The sequence below is a fragment of the Anguilla rostrata genome, chromosome 16 (assembly GCF_018555375.3).
Source record: "Anguilla rostrata isolate EN2019 chromosome 16, ASM1855537v3, whole genome shotgun sequence".
Lineage (NCBI taxonomy): Eukaryota > Metazoa > Chordata > Actinopteri > Anguilliformes > Anguillidae > Anguilla > Anguilla rostrata.
The window spans coordinates 6088326-6112025 of NC_057948.1; the positions used below are offsets into that span (position 1 = coordinate 6088326).

Below are 23700 nucleotides of genomic sequence, written 5' to 3' on the forward strand. Positions count from 1 at the left end.
CAGACTACATCTCTTCAAACTGCATCCCCCATCGCATTCCCTCCTTCTGTACTAATTCAGGGTGTGCTACTTTTCTGCCCCTTAAGTTATGATTTCGTGGTTTTCCGTTTCTCTTTTAAGGGCCTGTTATCATTGAAGTTTATGTGACAGGCACACAGCACATTAACGCCGTTTCTGTGACTGTGCCAGAGTTAGCCAGGGAGGCTAATTCTCGAAAGTAGTCCCTGGGCTACGGGAGGAAGCTGGAGCAGTCCCACGCGAACACGGGGGGGGGGGCGCACGCAAGCTCCGCTCGGTGGCGGACCCCGGTACAGCCGGGCGCCGGTGGCGACCGACCGCACCACCGCGCCGAGCGAATGACGCGTCTTTACTTTGCCCGTCTGGGAACGCTGTTATCCAGCTCCGGCACTATTGCTCATATCAATCAGATGAACGCCCCCCCCCGTGTTCCCCTTCAGTGCAGGTCCCGCTGGATCTGGGTTTCTGCTGAATTAACGTAATGTACTGCTGTGCGCCTTGAGCTCGGAGACTCCATTAGCGCATCGGTAAATCCATATGATCCTTGCGGGGACGTTCCGGCGGGAAACCCGAGGATATTCTGCCCGGGGGAGCTGCGGCGTTTCATCAAAAAATAAATTCTGCGGTGGTTTCCTAGGAGACGTCGCTATTTTCAAACCGATGCTTTGTGTTGCGTTACATTGATTAAACAGATGCTCTGATCCAGAGCTGCTTATGAGGGAGGGGGAGGACAGGAGGGGGAGGAAAGGAGGGGGAGGAGAGGAGGAGGAGAGGAGAGTGGGGCGGGACTAGGGAAGAGGGAGAGGAGGGGGAGGAAAGGAGGGGGGAGGAAGGGAGGAGGAGGAGAGGAGGGGGAGGAGGAGGAGGGGGAGGACGGGAGGGGGACTGAGACGATGCCTGGGTCTGCAGTCTGCCGGGGAAGATGGCCGATGGTTCTGCCTGTTTGGGAAGTTCATTCCACCTCAGTGGGGCCCAGAACATACAGGCGTTGGACCGGGAGGAATGACCGTACGGGGTCATGGTCGGGCGTGCGAGCCGGTCGCATTGAGGTTATGATACTGAGAGATCTAGTTAGGGTTTAGGGCTTGAACATTGATTTGAGGTCAAGTGGGGCTGTCCCATTCGCTGATTTAGAGTTTGGACACTGATTGGTGGTCTGGAGGGGGCTGTCCCATTTGCTGGTTTAGGATTTGAACGCTGATTGGTGGTCTGGCAAGGCTGTCCCATTCACTGGTTTAGGGTTTGGACACTGATTGGTGGTCTGGCGGGGTTGTACCATTCTCTGGTTTAGGGTTTGGACACTGATTGGAGGTCTGGTGGGGCTGTCCCATTCGCTGGTTTAGGGTTTGGACACTGATTGGTGGTCTGGCGGGGCTGTCCCATTCGCTGGTTTAGGATTTGAACACTGATTGGTGGTCTGGCGGGGCTGTCCCATTCTCTGGTTTAGAGTTTGGACACTGATTGGTGGTCTGGCGGGGCTGTCCCATTCACTGGTTTAGAGTTTGGACACTGATTGGAGGTCTGGCAGGGTTGTCCCATTCGCTGGTTTAGAGTTTGGACACTGATTGGAGGTCTGGAGGGGCTGTTTCATTGGCTGATTTAGGGTTTGGACACTGATTGGTGGTCTGGCGGGGCTGTCCCATTCGCTGGTTTAGAGTTTGGACACTGATTGGTGTTCTGGTGGGGTGCCCATTCCTCCTAGGATTAGGGTTTGACGCGTTATTGGTAGGCTGGGGGGGTCCATTCGCTGGGAGGGTGTTGGGACACTGATGGGGGGAGGAGGCTCCCATTCGCTGTTTACAGCTGGACACTAAATGGACTGGCAGTTCATTCGCTTTTATTGAAACGATTGAGCTGGGTGCCCCATTCGCCAGAAGCAGCGAGGTTTTAGGTGTCTTGCAGGACCTTGTGATGCCCAGGGCGGGGTTTGAACCGGCAACCCTCCGACTGCCAGACAATCGGTCTTACCTCCTGAGCTATGTCGCCCCAGCTGAAACGGGGAGACTGTTGAGACTCGAACATCGAGAGATTTGAACTACGGGGTTTCCTCCGCAGATAGCAGGGGTTCGGCGTATCAGCAGCATTCGCCATTCGGCAGTGACGCAGCGAGCCCCGTGTCATGGCATTGCGCCGCGTCTCCACGGTAGCTTTGGCTCGTTTAAATTTCACGTGTTTAGTCTGTTGAATAGCAAAAACAAATACGCAAATGCTGCCGAGACTAAGCACAGCCAGTGTTTATTTACCTAGAGAGAAATGTCAGAGGGTCCTGTAATCTCAAGTTCTCTGTGCGCTGGCAGGGCTACAGGAAAGTCCTCTAATCTCAGAGTACATGCACGCACGTGCACGTATGCACACGCACACGCACACATGCACGCACATGCACATATGCACATGCACATATGCACACGCACACGCACACGCACACATGCACGCACATGCACGCACATGCACATATGCACACACATTCACAGACACACACACTCGTGTTGAGCGATTTGTGTTTTTTTGAGTTTGGTTTGATGTTGTTTTGGAAAATACTTTTTTTTTTTTTTTTGAAATATGAATGTACCATGAAATAATGACAATTTAAATTATTTTTAAATATTTTTATTGAAATTTTAAACACTAACTTTTTTTAAAAAGAGCTTTAAAACTTTCAATCTCAAAATAGGCCAAAGGCTCATCTCTGGCAACTGTTAGGAACTGGAGTCAGCCTGGAGTCTGGGTATGGTCTATATATATATATATATATATATGAATTTCATTGTGAGAATATTTAATTTTTTAAGTTGTTGACTTAATAATGAATTCCCTTATCACAAACTATTGGCTCTGGAAGTAAAGTGATTTTCTCTCTCTGACAGGCAGGCGGCCAGCAGCCGTCGGCATCGAACGTTTCCGGCCTACTGCTTTCAGTGTCCCTCACGAGACACGTTAACAAGTTAACTAGTAATGTTGAGGTCGAGATGACATTAAAGTATAGCTAGGAGGAAAAATCCGACCGGTTCTGTGTCTCCATCATAACCAAAAGAAATATCACAAACCTTGAAATGAGTAAACAAAATTATTTTTTAAAGGAAAAAAAATAGGACCTCTGAGATACCTCTTTATGCCAAAGATCGACTCGCTGGGTTTGACCTCTAAATGTAAATCTCTCCTGAGGAGGTCTGACTGTATTGATTAACGGCAATTTGATAATTGAAGCTCTCTCTTCTTCATTATTAAGTCCTCAATGTCAAGCACTAACATTGGCTAAGGCCCTGCCTGCTTCTAGCGTACCAGCCTATATCGGGTCCCGATCGATTAGACCAGTGCGTTCGATACGGTCCGGCTGAGGACCTGCTTCACAGAGGCTTTCTGTTCAAGAAGGGCCCTGGGTGGCATTTCAATGTTGCACACACTCAGGGAACAAAGAGTTCAAGTGGTAAAAAAAACTGAAAGATCCTGGAGGCTGGTGCGTCTCTTTCATTAACCGAGAATTACGTTTGATGTCTTGTCAAAGTGTCCATAAAGAGAAATTAAGACGGAGGATGGAGGAGTTCATTTCATGGTTTTTAATATATTATCAGACCAAGCGGGAGTAATCTGTGGACAGCCATTCAGGGATTCAAGGTGGGGGGGGGGGGGAGAGCTTTAATTGAAGTGCATTTGTTGCACCTTGGGTGCTCTCCTGCCAGGAGGAAATCAAACCGGTGGTCTGTTGTAGGTAGGAACTAAATTGCGTAGGAACTAAAAATTGCGAGGCGCGTTGAAGATGGTGGGATTCATTCAGATCTCTGTGGGTGTTTGAGCACTGAGTGAAAAAAGACTGCGCCTCAAAGCTAGGTAGTCACATGATCCTTCTGAGGCGCCGAACGGTGTGCCTAATGGTCTTTGTGGATGTTGTGGAAGAAACGTAACTTCCCATTCCTGGTTGTTTTCAAATGAATGCATCGCATTCTTTTTGTTGGCGTTCTAGTTGAAATGTCTGGTTTACCATAAGGCTAAAGAAAACGTGAAGGCTCTTGCCTGTGCCCAAAGTTGTTAGAATGTGCAGGAAACTCCCATCTGGATAACGTTATTTGTGGATGTTGTAGATGCAACGTAACATCCCATTCTTGGTTGTTTTCAAATTGTCTGGTTTACCATAAGTTGTGATGCATTGAATTTTCCATAGTTACTAAAGCAAATGTGCAGGTTGTGCTCTGCGTTCAAAGTTGTTAGAACATGCCGGAAATGAGCTGAACCACCCTCTGGATAACGCCCCAGTCGTAGCCGTGGTAACTTCGGTCTAGAGTACGTAACTTTCTCAGGGTCATCTAGTAACTTTTTAAGTGGGCAAAAAAAGGATGCTGTAAGTATTGTCAGGCCTATTGCCGCTAATGGCTTTGGTCTTTCCGTCAAGGGCTCGATTATCTTAAGTGCACTCTGGACCGAGTCGGCGATTGTGCGGTTCGTCTTCGCGGCTCCAGCGCCCGTCCCGATCGCACGCGGCGGCGCGGGAGCGCGTCCCGTCCGCGGCCGAGCTTCGCGAAACATCGAGAGAGAGGCGCGTCGCGCGTTCCTCCCCAAAGCGCGCGGGGGGGGAGGGGTGGGGGGCAGTTGTTCATGGTGGGAATGCGGGGGCACGGCTGTTTGTGGTGCTCGCTTTCGAAGCGCGGCCCTGATTTAGTTAGGATGTGTGATTCGTCGAAAACGAAGTGGCAGTCGAGCGAGCGTGTTTTGACAGGACGCTGTTTTGAGAGGGCGGGGTTTTTTGACCGAGCGGTGTTTTGATGGAGCGGTGATACGATTTCGCGGGGAGAAGGGTGCTGCTCCAGCAATGTTGATGCGGGTGGGTGAGGGGGGGCGGCGGGAACTTTGGGAACAGCTGGGGATTTGCGGGTCCTCAGAAAGCGCGCGTGTTTTTCTGAATTCGTACGCCGCGGCGCTTTCTCCTTCCGCCGCCGTCCATGCGGATAATTTCACGACGGGAAAGGTCTCGCGGCAGGCGAGGCGCGCGTCTGCGGCTCCGAGGAAAACGCATCGTCCGAACCCTTGCGTACCGATGTGTGTGCGCGCAGAATGAAATGGCTCATGGGTCTTTGTTTGTTTGTTCCGGAAATAGTTTGCTGAAGTAGAGGGAACAGAGGTCCCATTAAGACCTGCGTGGAATCCTTCATCGTACGAAAATGAACTCTGCCTCATGATTAATCGGGGTAACGTGTAATTTCGGTTGTAAATATATAAATAAGTATGTTTTTCCCAAGGACGTTCTTATTGAAAAGATCTCTTCGTGGTCTCCATTTCTCCCGTGTCGTAAAGCTGGCTTAGTTTTCTCCGTTCTGAGACAGCTTTTGTCTCTAACTTGCAGCGTTGTCCTCATTTACTTCAGACTTCTAAATGAGAGCACTATATACGCTATATACAGGACTAATATTGACAAGATAATAAATAGTTTTTGCTGAACAGTTGTACTTTTATGTTACTCCTGATGAGGTGTGCTTGGGTGATAAGTACACGTTCTTTCCGTCCTAAGTTCTATTACTATGGCCTGAGTTCTATTACTATGGCCTGAATCTCGATGACTGTCTGCTTTAGGAACAAATGCAGCCGGAGAGTACATGAGTACATGTTTTGCAGTCATTGTACTGGCCAATTGGCTTTCTTCCTTTTTTTTTTTTTTTTGAATAGGGGAGCGGAAAGTCCCGCCTCCTCCCGTTTTTTGCGCTTTATTCAGACGGGCGAGGGCAGGAGAGGGGGTCGGCAGAGGTACGAGGTGGGGTTACTGGGCAGAGAGGGTCACAGAGAGGTGGTATGGGCGGAGAGGAGTTCTGGAGAGGGTACGGGGTGTACTGGGCGGAGAGGGTCACAGAGGTGGTACTGGCGGAGGGTCGAGAGGGGGGTTACTGGGCGGAGAGGTCACAGAGAGAGGTGGGTTACTGGGCGGAAGGTCCAGAGAGGGTGGGGTTACTGGGTGGAGAGGGTCACAGAGAGAGGTGGGGTTACTGGGTGGAGAGGGTCACAGAGAGAGGTGGGGTTACTGGGCGGAGAGGGTCACAGAGAGAGGTGGGGTTACTGGGTGGAGAGGGTCACAGAGAGAGGTGGGGTTACTGGGTGGAGAGGGTCACAGAGAGAGGTGGGGTTACTGGGCGGAGAGGGTCACAGAGAGAGGTGGGGTTACTGGGCGGAGAGGGTCACAGAGAGAGGTGGGGTTACTGGGCGGAGAGGGTCACAGAGAGAGGTGGGGTTACTGGGCGGAGAGGGTCACAGAGAGAGGTGGGGTTACTGGGCGGGAGAGGGTCACAGAGAGAGTGGGGTTACTGGGGGGAGAGGGTCACAGAGAGAGGTGGGTTACTGGGGGAGAGGGTCACAAGAGAGGTGGGTTACTGGGCGGAGGGTCACAGAGAGAGGTGGGTTACTGGGCGGTAGAGGGTCAAGAGAGAGGTGGGGTTACTGGGCGGAGAGGGTCACAGAGAGAGGTGGGGTTACTGGGCGGAGAGGGTCACAGAGAGAGGTGGGGTTACTGGGCGGAGAGGGTCACAGAGAGAGGTGGGTTACTGGGCGAGAGGGTCACAGAGAGAGGTGGGTTACTGGGCGGAGAGGGTCACAGAGAGAGGTGGGGTTACTGGGGGGAGAGGGTCCCGAGAGAGGTGGGGTTACTGGGGGAGAGGGTCACAGAGAGAGGTGGGTTACTGGGCGGAGAGGGTCACAGAGAGAGGTGGGTTACTGGCAGAGAGGGTCACAGAGAGAGGGGGTTACTGGGCGGAGAGGGTCACAGAGAGAGGTGGGGTTACTGGGCGAGAGGGTCAAGAGAGAGGTGCGGTTACTGGGTGGAGAGGGTCACAGAGAGAGGTGGGTTACTGGGCGGAGAGGGTCACAGAGAGAGGTGGGGTTACTGGGCGGAGAGGGTCACAGAGAGAGGTGGGGTTACTGGGCGGAGAGGATCACAGAGAGAGGTGGGGTTACTGGGCGGAGAGGGTCACAGAGAGGTGGGGTTACTGGGCGGAGAGGGTCACAGAGAGGTGGGGTTACTGGGCGGAGAGGGTCACAGAGAGAGGTGGGGTTACTGGGCGGAGAGGGTCGAGAGGGTGGAGAGAGCCGGCCGCCCTTCGGATAGCCCCACGCTTTCTTTCGTTGATCTGTTTGTTGGACGGAGTGTAGCACAGTGGGTAAGGAACTGGGCTTGTAACCAAAAGGTCGCAGGTTCGATTGCCGGGTAAGGACACTGCCGTTGTACCCTTGAGCAAGGTACTTAACCGAAATTGCTTCAGTATATATCCAGCTGTATAAATGGATACAATGTAAATGCTGTGTAAAAGTTGTGTAAGTCGCTCTGGATAAGAGCGTCTGCTAAATGCCTGTAATGTAATGTAATGTATAACCCATCCCGGATCCCTCCTATCCAAAGGCCATAAAGACCGCACGCTACAAATATATGTTTTTTTTAACACTCAACGACACGCACAAATCTGCTCATAAATGTTCAGCATGTTTATGTTTTGTTGAAATATTGAAATTCAAGGTTACGTAAAGACTCCACGTGTTAATTACTTTATGTCTTCAGTTCCTAGGATGCACTGCAGGACCAGCTGTGCCACATCTGTCTGTTAGGGTTTGCAAACTGCTGGGCTAGCTTAGCTCAGGGTTAAAGTCTATGTACGTTCATATTCCATGTGGTAAGAGTCACAACCCACCATCGTACAAACAGTGGCCTTCACCCGCAACTGAAAAAATTGCTGAAGTGACAGAGAGAACAGGTCGAGCAGGGCATTGTGGGAGTTGTATGCTTGTTACATAACTTGATGTGGCTTTCAGCGCTGTAGAATCATTTTAAATGAACTTCATTATCTTGCATCAAAATGGTAAAGAGTTGGCCACCTTTAAGTAGATAGGCCATAATGGCTTTTAATAGAGAGGCCATGGCAGGGAGGGGCTTCATACTCAAGCGGATGAATTGGCATAGTCCAGTGTGGACAGGCAGCTGACAGTGTTCAACAGTTGCGCAGGACATGAGGAACAAAGGCAGCCCAAGTGCCTATCCCAGGGGGTTTAGAGTGAAATCCGCCACCCCCCCCCCCAATATTCAGTCCTCTTCCCTACTCACTCTTTCTCTCTCATGCTCAAACCTCCCTCTTTCTCTCCCTCCCTCTCTGTTTCTTTCTCTCTCCCTCCCTCCTTTTACCCCGTCCCTCTCCCTCTCTGTTTCTCTGTCTCCCTTCCTCTTTCTCTCCCTCCCTCTCTGTTTCTCTCTCTCTCCCTCCCCCCGTTTCTTTCTCTCACTCCCTCTCTGCTCCTGTCTCTCCCTCCCACTCTGTTTCTCTCTCTCTCCTCCCTCTTTCCCTCTGTGCCCCCCCCCCTCCCCCCGAATCGTGGGATTCCTCAGGCCGGGATCTCAGATTGAGCCGATCGCCGCGGCGCTGCTGTTCGGCCCCGCGGCCCGCACGCTGGGTTGAAAGGCTCCGGCAGCCGCAGAGGGGCGGGGCCGGCTTTGGGGGGGGGGGGGGGGGTGGTGGGGGGGAGGGGGCTGAAGATGAGACGAACTAGATCCTTCCACTTTGAAAGCGGAGGCGCTGAGAGAGCCGGTCTTCCGCCGTCTTCAAATGAAACCCGAGGCTTCCCCACGGCCGGGCGGGGGGGGGGGGTTCTGGTTGCTGGGGGAGGGGGGGGTGGGAGCGGGAGCGGAGGCGGGAGGATCCCCGCTGCTTTCCGGCCGGTCAAAAAACAAGAATAGGGAAACCCCGCGGTCCTCCGCCGCCGCGGCGGGGATTCGGCCAATCGGAGCGCGGGCCTTCCCGCCGGGAGGCCTGGAACCCGCCCGGGCCGCGAACGCCTCTCAAAGAGAAGATTACGGACAGCGTCTCCCCGCCTGGCCTCGGGGGAGAGCCGTTTTCCCGACCGAGCCATTATCCCGGCTCTCAGGGAAAGCCCAACTGTGAGGGAATTCAGTATCTTTTCTTTTTTTCCCTCCCCCCTCCATTTTTGTCCTGGGGGTTTAATTCTTATTTGCGCTCTGAAATTTGCATAATCCCTCCAGTGTTGCAATCTCTCTTTCAGGCGGTGGCCGCGGTAAACTTGTATGGCACCGAAAATCCCCCAAAAAAACGCCTACCCTTTTGTAAATATTTACCGCAGCATCGGTAAGCGACCGGAGGAACACACGCACCAGAAGAAAGACGCGATTATCGGGCGCGGGGGTGGGGGGGGGGGCGTGGGGGGTGGGCGGCGGGCTCATTCATTTCGAGTTGGCCGGGGCTCGCCGGCGCAAGGCCGCCGCCGCGGTAGCAGCCGTGTCGGTGTACCTCGTGTTTTACGAATGGCCTCTCACGCGAACGCAACGCGCAACTACGTTTGTGCAAATTGTGTGCGAATTGTGAATTCGTCCTGGGTTGGTGTCTTCGTTGTGGGTTGGTGTCTTTGTCCTGGGTTGGTGTCTTTGTCCTGGGTTGGTGTCTTTGTCCTGGGTTGGTGTCTTTGTCCTGGGTTGGTGTCTTTGTCCTGGGTTGGTGTCTTTGTCCTGGGTTGGTGTCTTTGTCGTGGGTTGGTGTCTTTGTCCTGGGTTGGTGTCTTTGTCCTGGGTTGGTGTCTTTGTCCTGGGTTGGTGTCTTTGTCCTGGGTTGGTGTCTTCGTCATGGGTTGGTGTCTTCGTTATGGGTTGGTGTCTTTGTCGTGGGTTGGTGTCTTTGTCCTGGGTTGGTGTCTTCGTCCTGGGTTGGTGTCTTCGTTGTGGGTTGGTGTCTTCGTTATGGGTTGGTGTCTTCGTCCTGGGTTGAGGTCTTCGTCATGGGTTGGTGTCTTCGTTATGGGTTGGTGTCTTCGTCGTGGGTTGGTGCTTTCACTGTCAGGTGCGTTGGCTGCTGTTGCTCTTATCCCCCAGGAATCCCTGAAGTCGTAACATCAGCATCGTTGACATTTTTAGTCTGCGATTAGATTGAGTTGACCGTCGCTCGTTCGTTTTTGTTTTTTTGTGAAAACTGCATAGAACATTTTCCTGTTGATATTTTATTTCACTTAATTGTGACATTTTCTTTTTGCTGGCAGTAAAATGTCAGTGTTGGTTAGTTGTACCAAGGTCAAGAAGGTATTAAACTGCATTGAAACTTGTACAAAAAAGGTACACTGAATACCCTACCCTAAAAATCTGATAAGAACATTTATAATTTAATGAACTATCAATTATGTAGTTTCTACCCATTTACTCCCTGTTTGCTGTCTTTCTCCAGCAGTGTATGTGCAAATATAAGTCATACTTTCTCCAATAGTAATGCCTTTAGTGCCTTTTAGTCATATTTAGTAGTTAACAGTGGAAACTGGCCCTTAAATTTGAGTGGAGTAAGATTTGCACTTTTTACATTTATTGTTTGAATTGCTGTTTTCAACCACTTGAGTGAATTTGGTCAGAAAGTCCCCCGATGCCACTTTTGGTTGTGGTGAAATATGAGACGGTTGCTTTGATTCTGTTATTTGTCCTTGACTACAGCTGAAAATGAACACGAGTGTGAGATTTCTTTCTTCACAAACATTTTGAACTCCCTCCCACGCCCAACTGTTCTGGCGAAGACCTGGCAAAAAAAAACGGAGTCGCAAATAAAAAGCCAAGCGAGAATGTTCCGGAATCCGGGACAGAGTCCGATTCGGACGAGATTAACGCTGAGGCTCGGGCACGCGAGTATGCGAAAGGCGCCTCGATTTCCGCGATGGCCCGCCGTCGGGCAGCAGCCGACGGGAACGCGGGAAACGGACGCGGCGGGCGGGACGAAGCGCGCCCCGTCGGGGCACGGGAACGGGCGCCAGCTCGGTCGGAGAAAATCCCCCACGGGCGCGGCGAACCCTAAAAGGCCCAAGGCGCATTTAACTTCACGAGCAGTTGGAGATTTGACACGGGCGCGTCAGGCGGTGGCGCGTCAGGCGGTGGCGCGTCAGGCGGTGTTTTGTTCTTCGGAACGCGGAGCTCGCTCCCTCGCTCCGACCGCGAGGGGGCGACGCCGCTCGAGGAACGGTCGCTCTTCAGGACAGACGCGCCGGCGCGCTCGCGTCTCCGGGGCGCCCGTGAGGCGGTAGTCTGTCGCGAGCGCCGCCGTTCCTTTTGTTGTGTTCTTCGTCCACCTCGGCCTCGTGGCTTCGTTCCCCCCCCCCGAGGGTCAGACTTGTTTGTTAGCGGGGGCTAGGTGGCTGAGAACGGCCATTAACATCCAGCTCGGTTGTTTTGCGGCTCTGTCTGGGGCCTCCCTTTCATTCTCCCTCTATTGACTCTGTGGAGTGTGTTTGACAGCATTCTGACAGGAAGCAGGAGCCTACTGAAGCCTCATTACCCCCCCCTCACCCCCCCCCACCCCCACCATCCCCACATGTTTAAAACAGGTTTCACAATAGAGCTGGGTGCAAACGGGGAGGAGGGGGGGGGGTGTTTGAGGGGGGGCGAGGAATCTAACCCCTTTCATCCAGATGGGGCCCTGTGCACAACCTCATGCCCAATCCCCCCCCCTCCCCCCTTAACACTCACAATGCGCAGGGGGCTGGGGAAAGGCTTACTGCTGAAATGTGTCGAGTCCTTTTCTTTGTGCTCTTAGCAAAATGTTTGCTCACCACTCTCCACCCCTCCCCCCCCCATGTCTCTGTGTAGAGGATCATGTCACGCACCCGCCCTGGCTGTATGGCCTCAGTTGACCAAATGGTGGCGCAGCAGTACATAGAAAGTTCAGCCTTTGGGAGGGTGCTGGGTGCCTCATCCTGTTAATGTGCTGTTGTAGTGCATGGATGGGTCCCATAGTCTGGTATCCGTTGAGGCACTGTTCTAGTGCATGGATGGGCCCCACAGTCTGGTATCTGTTGAGGCACTGTTCTAGTGCATGGATGGGCCCCACAGTCTGGTATCTGTTGAGGCACTGTTCTAATGCATGGATGGGTCCCACAGTCTGGTATCTGTTAAGGCACTGTTCTAGTGCATGGATGGGTCCCACAGTCTGGTATCTGTTGAGGTACTGTTCTAGTGCATGGATGGGTCCCACAGTCTAGTATCTGTTAAGGCACTGTTCTAGTGCATGGATGGGTCCCACAGTCTGGTATCTGTTAAGGCACTGTTCCAGTGCTTGACACTAGTGTCACCCTGGGATGGGAGGGTTTCAGTCTGCCGGGGCAGCATCTCGTTGCACACCACTGACCCCTGCTGGTCAATCATGCACCTACAAGTTGCCTGTTGAGCTGCTCTGGTCTGACTGAGTTGCAGTTTTGTGCATTGTAAACTGTTGACCTTTTTCATAAGAAATAGTGCTACAGCGAGACAGGAGATTTTGTGCATTTGTAATAAAGTAATCAGTTTGATGCTAACTATACTAAATGTGCTAATTCAATTCTAAATGTGCTCTGAAGTAGCTGATATGTAGCTGGTTGTCTAAATGAGCCAAATGCTAACAATGCTAATTGATTCAGTGCTGTTTTTGCTTAGTCAGCCATTTCTCATGGAGGGATTGTCAACTCTTCAGTTGTATTTATATCTTCCCCTTTCAACTTGTATTCAACTGTTGAATTGAGCTATAAAACTCCAGAAATGCAGACGCACACACACACCTCTGTATATGCACCTTTAGGTCACCATTATGGGGCAGATAGATGTTCATTATTTGTAGTAATATTACAACTACTGGTCTCATTCAAGACACCTGGGAGGCCATACTGGGAGACCACACCCGTGACACGAGTTCACTCCAGGCAACAGTCACAGGAAAGGAGGAGCCATTTTAAGTTAAAAAAAAAAAACAACAAAAAAAAAACAAATTTTCCACCGCTATCTCTTGCTCACACAGCGCCGATTCTGAAACGGCTCCAGGAGGCCCTGTCACTTTGAAGACTTCTCGGGGCCCTCATTTTGTGCGAGATGGCGATAAGCAGGATTTTCTCGGCGCGACTGAAAGCTCGCACGCAGTCCCGTACGCGGGAGTGCCGCGGCGTGCGCGCCAGCGGCGTTTTTTTTCTTTTATCGTTTTTTTAAACACAAAGCCGAATATTTTCAAAAAGCTCCATGGGGGCAGATGCGAGGCTTTTCGGGCCTTATCTGCACCCCCCAGCCTTTCCAGGTTGGAGCGGAGCGCGTGGGCTCCGCCTCGTCCTTCGCGCCCCGAGCCGCCCGCTCACCCGCCCGCGCCCCGATGTCGGGGAGCACGGAGTAATGCTAATAAATTAGCATTTTCTGCCCAAATTCGGAGACGGACATCCTGCGCTGAATTGCCTTTGTGGTAAAAATGCCACCATCTTCTTCTGAGGCCTACACACAAAGGCTGAAGATGATAGAAGAAAAAAAAGGGAGCGGAGAGACTGAAAGCTCCTTGACGCGTGTTTTTTTTAACCTTCTAAAATCGAGTTTCGCGTTTAACCTTCGCGATGAAATTCCCCTCTCCCGCGTTCGTCTGTGGCTGAATCTAAAGCCGCGTTTCCACCGAAATTACCCGGAACTTTCAGTCCCAGGAACTACTTTACCAGGAACGAAAAGGTTCCTTCAGCCAATGGTTGTCTGCGTTTCCACCGGGGTCTAAAGTACCGCGAAGATTAGGCAAATTAGCCCACTGGCGTTGTCGTCGGTCCATCTGTCATATGATTTCTTCTGTAACCCCATACTACCACCGAAGTAGCCTACATTATTTTCTAATAACCGGGACAGCCCGGAGGGGTTTATTCCACTTATATACAACGGGTTACCAACAATGACTATATATATTGGTTACTTTTGTATTTATTGATTTTCATATATCCTCTCAAACACATTCATTAACAGCAGAAAACATGCACACGTTGTAAACAATTTGCTGTTTTATTACTTTCTCGCCGTCAATTCCATATAGGCTAATCGCAAAATGACAAGAATAGAACGAAAACTCGGACTTGCGTGAAAATGTAAATTAGTAGTGGTACAGCCACCGTTTGCTTTCCTTCGAAGTTACTGCTAGCCGAGCAGCGAAGTGTGCCCTCCAGATGCGAACCATGCACCATACATGAGTCCATAGTCTTCCTGGTCTTTTCGTGGAATTGAAAAATGGCAGTAAAATTGAGTAAAATTACGGCAGTCTGAAAAAGCTAAAGGGAAGATTACTAGAATTAACCTGTTATTTTACCCGGATAAAAAGTGCGGAAGGTGATTTCCAGTTTGCTTGTACTGTATCACCAATGTTAATTATGCAGAACTACCGCATACCTCACATAACTGTATCAAACGTTTTGAGGCAATTACAACGGGCTAACAAAGAAAATCCGGAAGAAAATATTCAGCAACCGAATTAATCCGTTTGAATGTTTTGGTAGCCTACGTAATATGCTGTCCCAGCACGAATGCTTAGCATTTTATAAAACGAATACTAAAGCAAGAAAAGAACAGAAGAGCACACGTTATAATTCCAAGACGTTGACAGGCTATAACCAAAAGTAGGCTACTGCGCCGCATAACATACAAGTTTGATTTGAAGTTATTATGAAAATAAATTCGTTTGCCGCTGCATATTTTCAAACATGGCGGGTAATGGCGGAAAATAAATACAACACAAATGCTACGAGTACTCGACCAATCAGAAATGTTCAGCGCTGCAAGCTCCACCCAAAAGGTTCCTGTACTTTCGGAAAGTACTACCCCCCGAGCAGGAACGTTTTTGGGGGTAAAACAAAGCCCCCAGAACTAAATTTAGACCCTAGTTCCTGCGGTGGAAACGCACTGAGTTCCTCAAAAGGTTCCTAGTTCCGGGGTATAGTTCCTGCGGTGGAAACGCGGCTTAAGATGTCCGATTTTTTAATTTTTCGGTGCCTGGGAGCCGGTAGTCTTCAGTCCACGGAAGCTGTGAGAGCATTGCACCGTGTGGGCCTGAACATTATAGTGGCTTTCGAGGCAAGGTGGAGGGAGTGAGAGAGTGACTCTGTGTGTGTGTGTGTGTGTCAGACCAGACCTGGGTAAAATACGTATTTGTTTTGGATTCTACGCTTTACCGATGTTGTCTGTTGCATTGTAACCAATGAAATTCTCTCAAAGTGCAAACCCTGCCTTCTAGTCATATTGGCAGGCTCAATTACACCAGGCAAAATCAATAGAGCACAGATATGTACTTGAATCCAAAAGAAATACGTATTTGACCCAGGTCTGGTGTGTGTGTGTGTGTGAGAGAGAGAGAGAGAGACCCAGAGAGTGAGAGAGAGAGAGAGAGAGAGAGAGAGAGAGAGAGAGAGACCCAGAGAGTGAGAGAGAGAGAGAGAGAGAGGGAGAGAGAGAGACCCAGAGAGTGAGAGAGAGAGAGAGAGACCCAGAGAGAGAGTGAGAGTGAGAGAGAGAGAGAGAGAGAGAGACATTCCCTGCTGTAGATAGCATATGTTTTCCAGCACAGGCCTGTCAAGAACAGCCTCTCCCGGGGTAAATAATGAGAAGCAAACAGTCAGTCGTCGTTCGCTCCGCACGGTAACAGTTGTGTGCTGTCCAAGCCGGCGTAGAAACGTGTCAAAAACTCCAGTGTGGCAGGAGCTGGGAGAAGTGTAGCGTGTGGCTGTAATTAAACCTTACGCGCGAACGCGTAGCTCTCCGCTAGCAGCACAGTGCCAGTATGTAGCCTGGCTAATCTAAGAAGCGCTTGTAGGATCAGTGGGAAAAATGTGGCTCCAAGCAGCTCCAAGCGACGCGACATCAAAAAGCTTATTCTGTGAGTCATTCGGCTCCAGAGATGGTCAGATTGGGGAATTTAAACCGGGAATTGAAACCGAAGTTCGTGCTTCCCCTCACACGCTCGGTCACGGCGGTTGTCAAAAACGCGGTCGGTCGCGTCGCTTCGAGCTCGTGCGTTCATGTTTCGCTCTTGGGAGGGCAGTAGATGGGACGCACCGTTATAGGAAGCGCGGCATTCCTTCTCTCAACATCGCGCCTCTCCCCCCGGGGACTTCTGGGACAGGTCTCTGGAGTACGCCAGTTTTTTTCCACACTTTCCTTCACTTCCGTCTTCAGCAGCTGCTCAAACATTTTTTTTAAAAAAACAACAACAATTTTGCAGCAATTTAAAAACTATTAACAGATAGTCAACAGCTATACGAGATCTCAGTGCCCCAAGGTGGAGATAAGAGTAATAAGCCATAAATGTGTTATTGCGTGTCTCATAGGTAATTCATGTTTTATAAGCCATTTCCCACTTTACCATACCGTATGTCTGAATGGGTCTATCGGTTTTATCAGACATGAATTACTCCGGTCTTTAGTGTATTAGTTGTGATAATGAATATTGTTATGGTGATCATTATTGTTGCTCAATATTGTTACTCATTGTCTTTTTTTCTTGTCTTAATTCCTCTGACAGTTTCGAAATAACAGATCGCATAACCATAAACTCACTGACCCCTATTATATTGCTTGTGTTTTGTCAGATGGTGCTCTTTGTACTTTTAAACTATGAAAGCTTTAAAAGGGTCAAACCTCCACTGACTTACATTTGAGTAACTTCAGAATAAATGAAGCTATTAACTAAACTGGCAGTAAAAATAACCATGGTTACTGAACTTGGGTGACCTTAATAAGCCTAATGCTTGCTTTCTGGCTACCAAACTAATGTCTCTCCGTCCTTGCAGTCATTATCTCGATGACTAACTGCATTTACTATCTTTGCTGAGACACCTCTGCTGTCAGACTTGGTAGGGGTAAGCATTACCTACTGCCTACAGTAAACTTGCTTTAGGTACTTTAGGTACTCCAGGTGTAAGGATATGCATCACTTGAACCTTGAACTTGAGCACACAATTTCTTCTGGAATGCTACATCTAATTAACCTCTACTGTTTTAGACGGTGTTTGCTTAGGAATATCAAGCGCAGGTCACATAATGAACTGGGTTTAATATGTGATTACTTATTGACCGAGTCAATGGGAAAGTCTTTGGAGAAATTAATTGAGCTTTAATCTTTAAAAGTATAATTGATGGGGGGAAAAATCATTACTTGTAATCATGGAACTGTTGAACATTTCAGTCACTTACTGGTAATCATAGAACTGTTCATCAATCACTGAAATTTGATTATGATATTACCATTCATAGAATTGGTAATTCTATTAAATGTGATTATAAGGCCACGCCCCCATGGTCAGCTGTCAGTCGAAATGTGAATGCAATCCTGTTGTGGGGCAGGCCCGTACATTCCCAGAGGAAAGGAAAATTCAAAATAAGAGCTCTTCCTCATCTCATTTACTAATGTCCCAGACAAACAATGAGCTGCATTCAGCACTGTTGTTTTGAGATTTTTATTTTATTTTTTCGTACGTTTCAAATTCTGCTCCCTTCACTGGTCTCGCTAAGGGAACAACATAAGCTCTTGTTCTTGATTTACTCACTTCGGTGCTTTTTATTTGTCTTGAATTTATGGGATAACCGCAAGGTCCAAGGAGGAACCCACGAGAAATCAATCGCCAACACATCGACGAGAACGCCTGCGTTTCTCATGCTTCTCCTGTTCTTCTCAAATTGTCCACCGTTTCCCCGAGCGGCCCAGGGGTCCCGCCTGCTGCCTGGGTCTGCCCCTGTGTACCTTGCTTACAGTTTAGGAAAAGCCGCTTCCAGACGTCGTGGGTGCGGTGGGGTGGAATGCGGAGGGAAGATGGGGAGTTAGGGGTTCTGAGCGGGGTTCGGGTCAGGTTAGCTGAGATGGGCCAATCGCGTACCTGCTCCCTCGTCTTCGAGCCACGCCCTGACTGCAGTACTGGAAAGCCTTACCTCATGTCTCCAAAATGTGATAACTACTGTAATCTGTAGAATGGCTTCAAACCGCTGCAGGGCTGCGTGTGTATGTGTGTGTGCAGGTGTGCCCGGCAGAAAAAAAAGTTGAAGCATTTTCTTTTTTTTTTTTTTTTTGAAGTGATACTAGTGTCTTGGATGACAAAAACATGTCGCTGAGCCTTGGGATGTGTGCGTCCGTGTGCCTGAGCATGTGTCAATGTGCTCGTATGTGTGTGTGTGTATGTGTGTGTGTCAGGGTGGCTGGAGTCCAGGCAACAGAATCATTTTCATGCAGCTCTTTGCTCTGTCTCGATGGAACTGTGCAAATTCAGTCTCACGAGATGCGATTGCGCTGCTTCAGAAGACGAACGGCCGGTTCGCGGGGTTATGGTAAAGTCCACCCATTCAGTCACTCATTCGCACAAAGCCAACGTACCTTCCTCACTCAAAACCGTTCGGAGGGAAACGCCGCCCGGTGGCTTCACCTCATCCTTCTCTTGACCCGATTGAATTCATTACTATCATTACAGGCATTTGCACGTCTTTATCAGGCGCGTACAGTGTATAACCATAACCAGACAAGTATGAGAAACCCGAGGAAGATGCGCTCTGATGACGCACCGAATCGCAGAGATGCGTTTTCAGCCGTCGATTAGTTCATGCGAGGTGCGGTGTCGTGTGACTGTCGGCTGGCAGCAGTGCCCGGCGTGGCTGGTGTGTTAGTGTAGTCTGCGTCAGATCCTAGCTCCGACTTGAATTATGAAGTAGGCACGTAAAAGGAATATAGGTCAGTGGGCTGCTCCAGCTCTGGAGGGCCCCTCCCCAGCTCCCCCCCCCCCCCGCTGGTGATTTATTCATTCATACTCCGGGGCTGTCACGTTGTTATTGTAATCCGGCACCGGCGGATTGAAATTAATAGGTGCCACTTTTTTTTTATTGCGTTTTATGGGAAAGCGGTCGGTATTTCAGTGTTCATGTGGACATATCAATTGCCCTGGGAGTACGGGGTTGGGGGGTTGGGGGGGTGGGGACAGGGGGGGGTAGATGGGGGGGGTGGGGTGGTAGGGGCAGAGGCGACTGCGTAAATGTGAAACGTCCTTCCCACGTAATTCCATTACTTGGACAAAGCCAGCAGTCTTCTTCGTGATGGCTGAAGGGGGGGGACGGTGCGGAGATGAGGTTAGCGAGGAATTTGTGTGCCTCGCGCGCGCCGCCTAACCGTAATCGTTCGACGGCGTCGGGGAATGGCGTGTACTCCAGCCCCGGGGGGTTTTGGAACCGTCTCCGCCCCCGCGATCAATCCGCCAATTATTTTAATAACGGTGGCGGGGTTAGCCGGGCGTGGGCCAAAGAGGAACGCCGAGACGGTAGCCAAGCCCCCCCCCCCAGGGAAGGTCTTCATTATCCGTCGTCCGGGTCCCCTCTGGGGGGTTCTGGCGCTCGGGTTGCCATAGAAACAGCCGACTGTTTAATTTCGTCGCGGTCTCCGGCCGTAGCGGGGACAGAATTCGTGCGGTCCTGACTCCTGTACCCACGGCCCCTTTTAATATGGTTCCTGTCACCCCCCTACCCCCTCTGCACTACCCCACCACCACCACCGTGTGCTCTGCTTTCTGACAAGGGGCCGCTGTAATTCATGCTTAGAATTTCTCCTAAAGGATGAGTCAGACCATTAATAACATTGCATTACTCATTCAGACAGCCCCTCCCCACCCTCCCCCTCCCGCTGAAAGATATAAAAAGGACCTGAGGCTCCACACAAAGGCCCGCCCTCCGCCCTGACCGTGTCCTATCCCAGGCTTCCGTACTGCGACGCTAACCGACACCCCGTCCTATCAGAGGCTTCCATGGTGTGACACCCCAGACTCTCCATCCTATCAGAATCCTCCATACTGTGATGCTACCCGCACCCTATTGGAGGCTTCCGTGCTATGGTACGGTGATTGTATTTTAGTCGGTTAGCCCGCTGTCGGCTTACCTGTCTGGTCCTGTTTTCGCAGTGCTGCCCACCTGCTCCCCCCTGGACTTCCACTGCGACAACGGCAAGTGCATCCGACGCTCCTGGGTCTGCGACGGAGACAACGACTGCGAGGACGACTCGGACGAGCAGGACTGCCGTAAGTCATTTTAACGTCGCGTCCTTTTTTTATTTATTTCTTTGTTTTTGGGTGCCCAGTTAAACACTTTAAATTTCCCTTGTTGATTATCAACCACAGTCGTTTGCAAGGACCCTGTTCTACAAAACGCTTCATGTCGCCACCCAAATCTGGGGTTGTCCGCTCATATGGGCAAAGGGCCAGGATTGGGGCTGCTTTTTTGTTTTAGCGCTGGGCTACTAAAACTGAAACCCTTTCAGATAAAATTGGATACCCTGGAATATTTTAATATTTTAATACCTGTTTTGTCATATTCATGTCCATAAAATCTTTATTTAAAAAAAAAAAAAATACTATTTGTAAAAACGTAGCCTCAGTATTATTTGGAAGCGTAAGACGATGTTCAAAAATTGCTTTCTCTGAGTGTTTTTTTACCGCAGGGTCTCCATATGCAATCGCTATACAAGGGGTCATGGCTGTAGAAACAGGGAATTTGGAGGCGAAGTTGGGGGGGGGGGCTTACCTCTGACCCCGTTTTTAAACACTTCTGCCTCTGTCTAGAGAAATGCTCAACAAGTGTTTGTGACCGAAATAGGCTGCAGCTGGCCTGGAGGCCCCAGAGAAAGCCTGGGGAAACAGCAGCAGGCGTGTAGGGTTGCGTTTTCCACTCATCTCCTCCTCAGGCTGTGCAGGAGCATAAATGTCGGAAGTACGACTTCTGAAATCCTTCCCTCAGATTCCCTCACCGTCTCTGGGTTTTCCTTCAGCTTGCCAAAACTTCCCTCCGCTTCCCTCTACTTCCCAAAGCTTCCCTTAGAACTCCCTCGGCGTCCCTAGATTTTCCCCTCAGGTTTCCCAAAACTTCCCTCAGATTCCCACTACTTCCCAAAAACTTCCCTCAGTGTTTCTTGATTTTCCCCTCAGGTTTCCCAAAACTTCCCTCAGATTCCCACTACTTCCCAAAGCTTCCCTCAATTCCCCCTTCTTCATCTATACATTCTACGCCGACGCCGATTTTTGTTTACTTGTGGTCTCTTGAAGTGAAAAAACATTTGGCACGGCTGTAAAACGGGGACGCCGGCGTCCCCAAAAGAAGCCGCTTCAACGCCAGCCGCGGCCGCCGCCCGCCCGCCCGCCCGCCCGCCCGGGAACAGCTGCGAGGCCTCAGACGGCTTCAGGAGGCGCCGCGTTTGTTCGCGACATTCCGCGACCGCGTTAGCGTAGACGCCTCGCAGGCGAACCCCGATCCGCATACAAATTAATCCACCGCGCATTCCGTGAAAGAGAAGCTCGGACGAACGCGTTCGCGCGCCGTATATCTGGTTATAAGGAGTCCTTCGTCGCCTCCATTATTGGTTCCAGATTTTAATGAAACGAGGTGGACGAGCTTTACAGATATTAAAAATCGGGGCCTCGTAACTTGGCTGGGAATTACACCGACGCGCCGATCGCATTTCGCGCGAGGCCCATATTCCTCGAATTTCCTTTCTGGCGACGCGTTCCTCCGTATCCTTGATCTATCTGGGCATCTGTTTCAGTTTGTTTTTTTTACCCCCCCTTTTGATTCCCCTTGTCCCTCTCAACACCAAAAAATGAACTGCTGAGACACTGGGGACCGAGGTGAATCTGACCCAAATCTTTAAGGCTCGGACGCAGAAGAAAAAAACGGGCACGGCGGAAGGTCTGTCCGCCGATAAATTTTTCATTTGTGCGCCCGCGTGTTTCTCCTCCCTTTTGCTTTTTGCCCTTCTGCCCTTAGTTATTATTTCATTATTTTTCATCCCGGAATGTTTTGTTAAATTATTTAACGTGCGGCGAGAGAATTGTTTACGATTCCGCGAGGCTCGGCGGGCTGTCAGTTTCGAACAACGAAGGGGGGGGGAAGCGAGCCTAAAATATTCTGCGCGAACAGACATTCTTCAAACCGCGCAAAAACTAGGTTACGCTAAGCCGTAAAATATAAATGAGGGCTCGGATTTAAAGGCCCTTGTGCATTAAAATGCAGGTTTTCCCGCAGCGCAATAAGGGAATCGACCAACCCCCGTTCCTAGAGCTTCTTTGAATAGGGGGGAACTCCTAATGGGGAGCACTTACATCTTACAGCATAATAGCCCCAGCGAATGATTAGTTCCATATGACCTTTGACCTCTGCCTGGACTCTCTTGCATGGACGTTCCGCTTGAAGCAACAATCAAATCTGACCTTTCCTCCAGTCGAAGTGAAACGGAGAGGCGGGGGGAACACAACATGGATTGAATTCTCAACTCTAAAAAAAAAACAAATAAAAAAACAAAAAGCACTGACAGCACTGGCTGTGCAGCGGCATCGTTTCAGCGTCTGACCTTCCCCGACGCGGGGCACGGGCGACGGTCCGTTTGTGCATCGCATGCATTTCCCACTTTGCATCCGAGCTACTTATTGGCGGTGGGGGGGGGGGGGGGGGAAGGAAACGGGTCCCGGATCTTCTTTAATGAAAAATGGATGCGGGCTTTTTTTTTTGTAACGAGGGGGCATCGCCGGCAGAATTGAATTAGACCCGAGGCCGCTGGGGTGCTTTGTCAGCCATAACTCAGAGAAACGAATCAAAGCTGCAGGAAGCCGGTCTCGCAGATCCACCTTTATTAAATCACGGCCGTCCGGACATCCGGACCGATCGATTCAATTCAAAGCGGTCCCAGTCAGTGCATTCCTTTGCTTCACAAAAAAGTCATTACGTTGGTTTTTTTTTTTTTTTTTAAGGTGGCGGTCTATAGTTATACTTCTAGCGCTTTTTAGTACGTTTCGCTCCCAGTTTTTTGTCGAGGTTTGCGGTGCGGTACCTAGGCCCTAAATCTTTCAGCCAAGTTCGGCGAAACGTTTTCCAACAGGGAAGGGCCTAATTGTGTGGCACTGTCGGTGACTGGCCCCTTGCACATTTAATGAGAGGCACAACAGAGGGCTTCTGTCGTCCCCCCATGTTTCTGATGTACAGCATCTGATCTGGTCTTGGGGGTTAGGTCCTATATCCTCCTCAGACCCAGAAATTCATTTTTGTCCCCTGTAGGTGACATGAGTCTCTGGTCTTAATCTCAAGGGCCATGTATTTTTCTGAAACCTGCGCTACAAGGGACATACAATAAATATAAAATAACATATTTTTATAAATATTTTCACTGCAGTATGTCGTCCAAGAAACTTGTATTATGTAAAAAAAATAAGAAATTTCTTACTGGTCTCAGGGGGATATGTTGGATTTCACTTCTGCTGGGTGGATGACTTTTGAAAGACATTTGCGAGCGCGCTTTTAATAACGTTGCATTTCAGACCCAGTGTCATTTAAACTTGAGGTGTGTCATTGGCCATCCCGTCAAAATAAAAGCGTTTGCTTGAGAAAGGTCAAGTAAAGCAATTGAATATTGATCTCCGACGGATGGGTCCTCTCTATCTTCTCTTATTTTGACACGTTCGGCATTTTGAACGCTGTGATTTTTGAACAGCGACGGCTCTCTGGCATCTAATGGAGCCATTTGAGTACCAGCGTTCGCCTCCTGACACAGGAATGCTGCCGTAATTGACAGGGGGAATTTGAGGAAATGCATTTTCCCCCTGGACGCCAGAGAAATCACTAGCCTCGGTAAACCTCGGCTTGTCATTCGAAATCTTTGGGCATCCAATCCAGAAAAACGGTCCTGGGTGTCTATGAGGGCGGGCCCATCGCTGCCAGGGCAAGGTCACCTGCCTGGATGTGTCAAGAAGACCTCGCTCTCCACAATTCCATTTCTCATCCCCGGCCCACCCCCACCTAGCCTGCCCCATCCACCCCCTGTCTGCACCATCCAACCCAAATCTGCCCCATCCATCCCCAATCTGCCCCATCTACCACATGTTTGCCCCATCTGCCCCATGTCTGCCCATCACCCAATCTGCCATCAC

The 23700-nt window shown here is 50.2% G+C and overlaps 1 protein-coding gene across 3 annotated transcripts in view; it reads left to right on the forward strand.

Moving 5' to 3' along the window:
• LOC135242546 (low-density lipoprotein receptor-related protein 4-like) overlaps positions 1-23700 on the forward strand; it is a 118516-nt gene that overhangs the window by 46671 nt on the left and 48145 nt on the right. For all 3 annotated transcript variants that reach the window (XM_064313665.1, XM_064313666.1, XM_064313667.1), the window contains exon 3: positions 19693-19809. In XM_064313665.1, coding sequence (XP_064169735.1) covers positions 19693-19809 — 117 coding nt within the window. The remainder of the gene's footprint in view (positions 1-19692; positions 19810-23700) is intronic.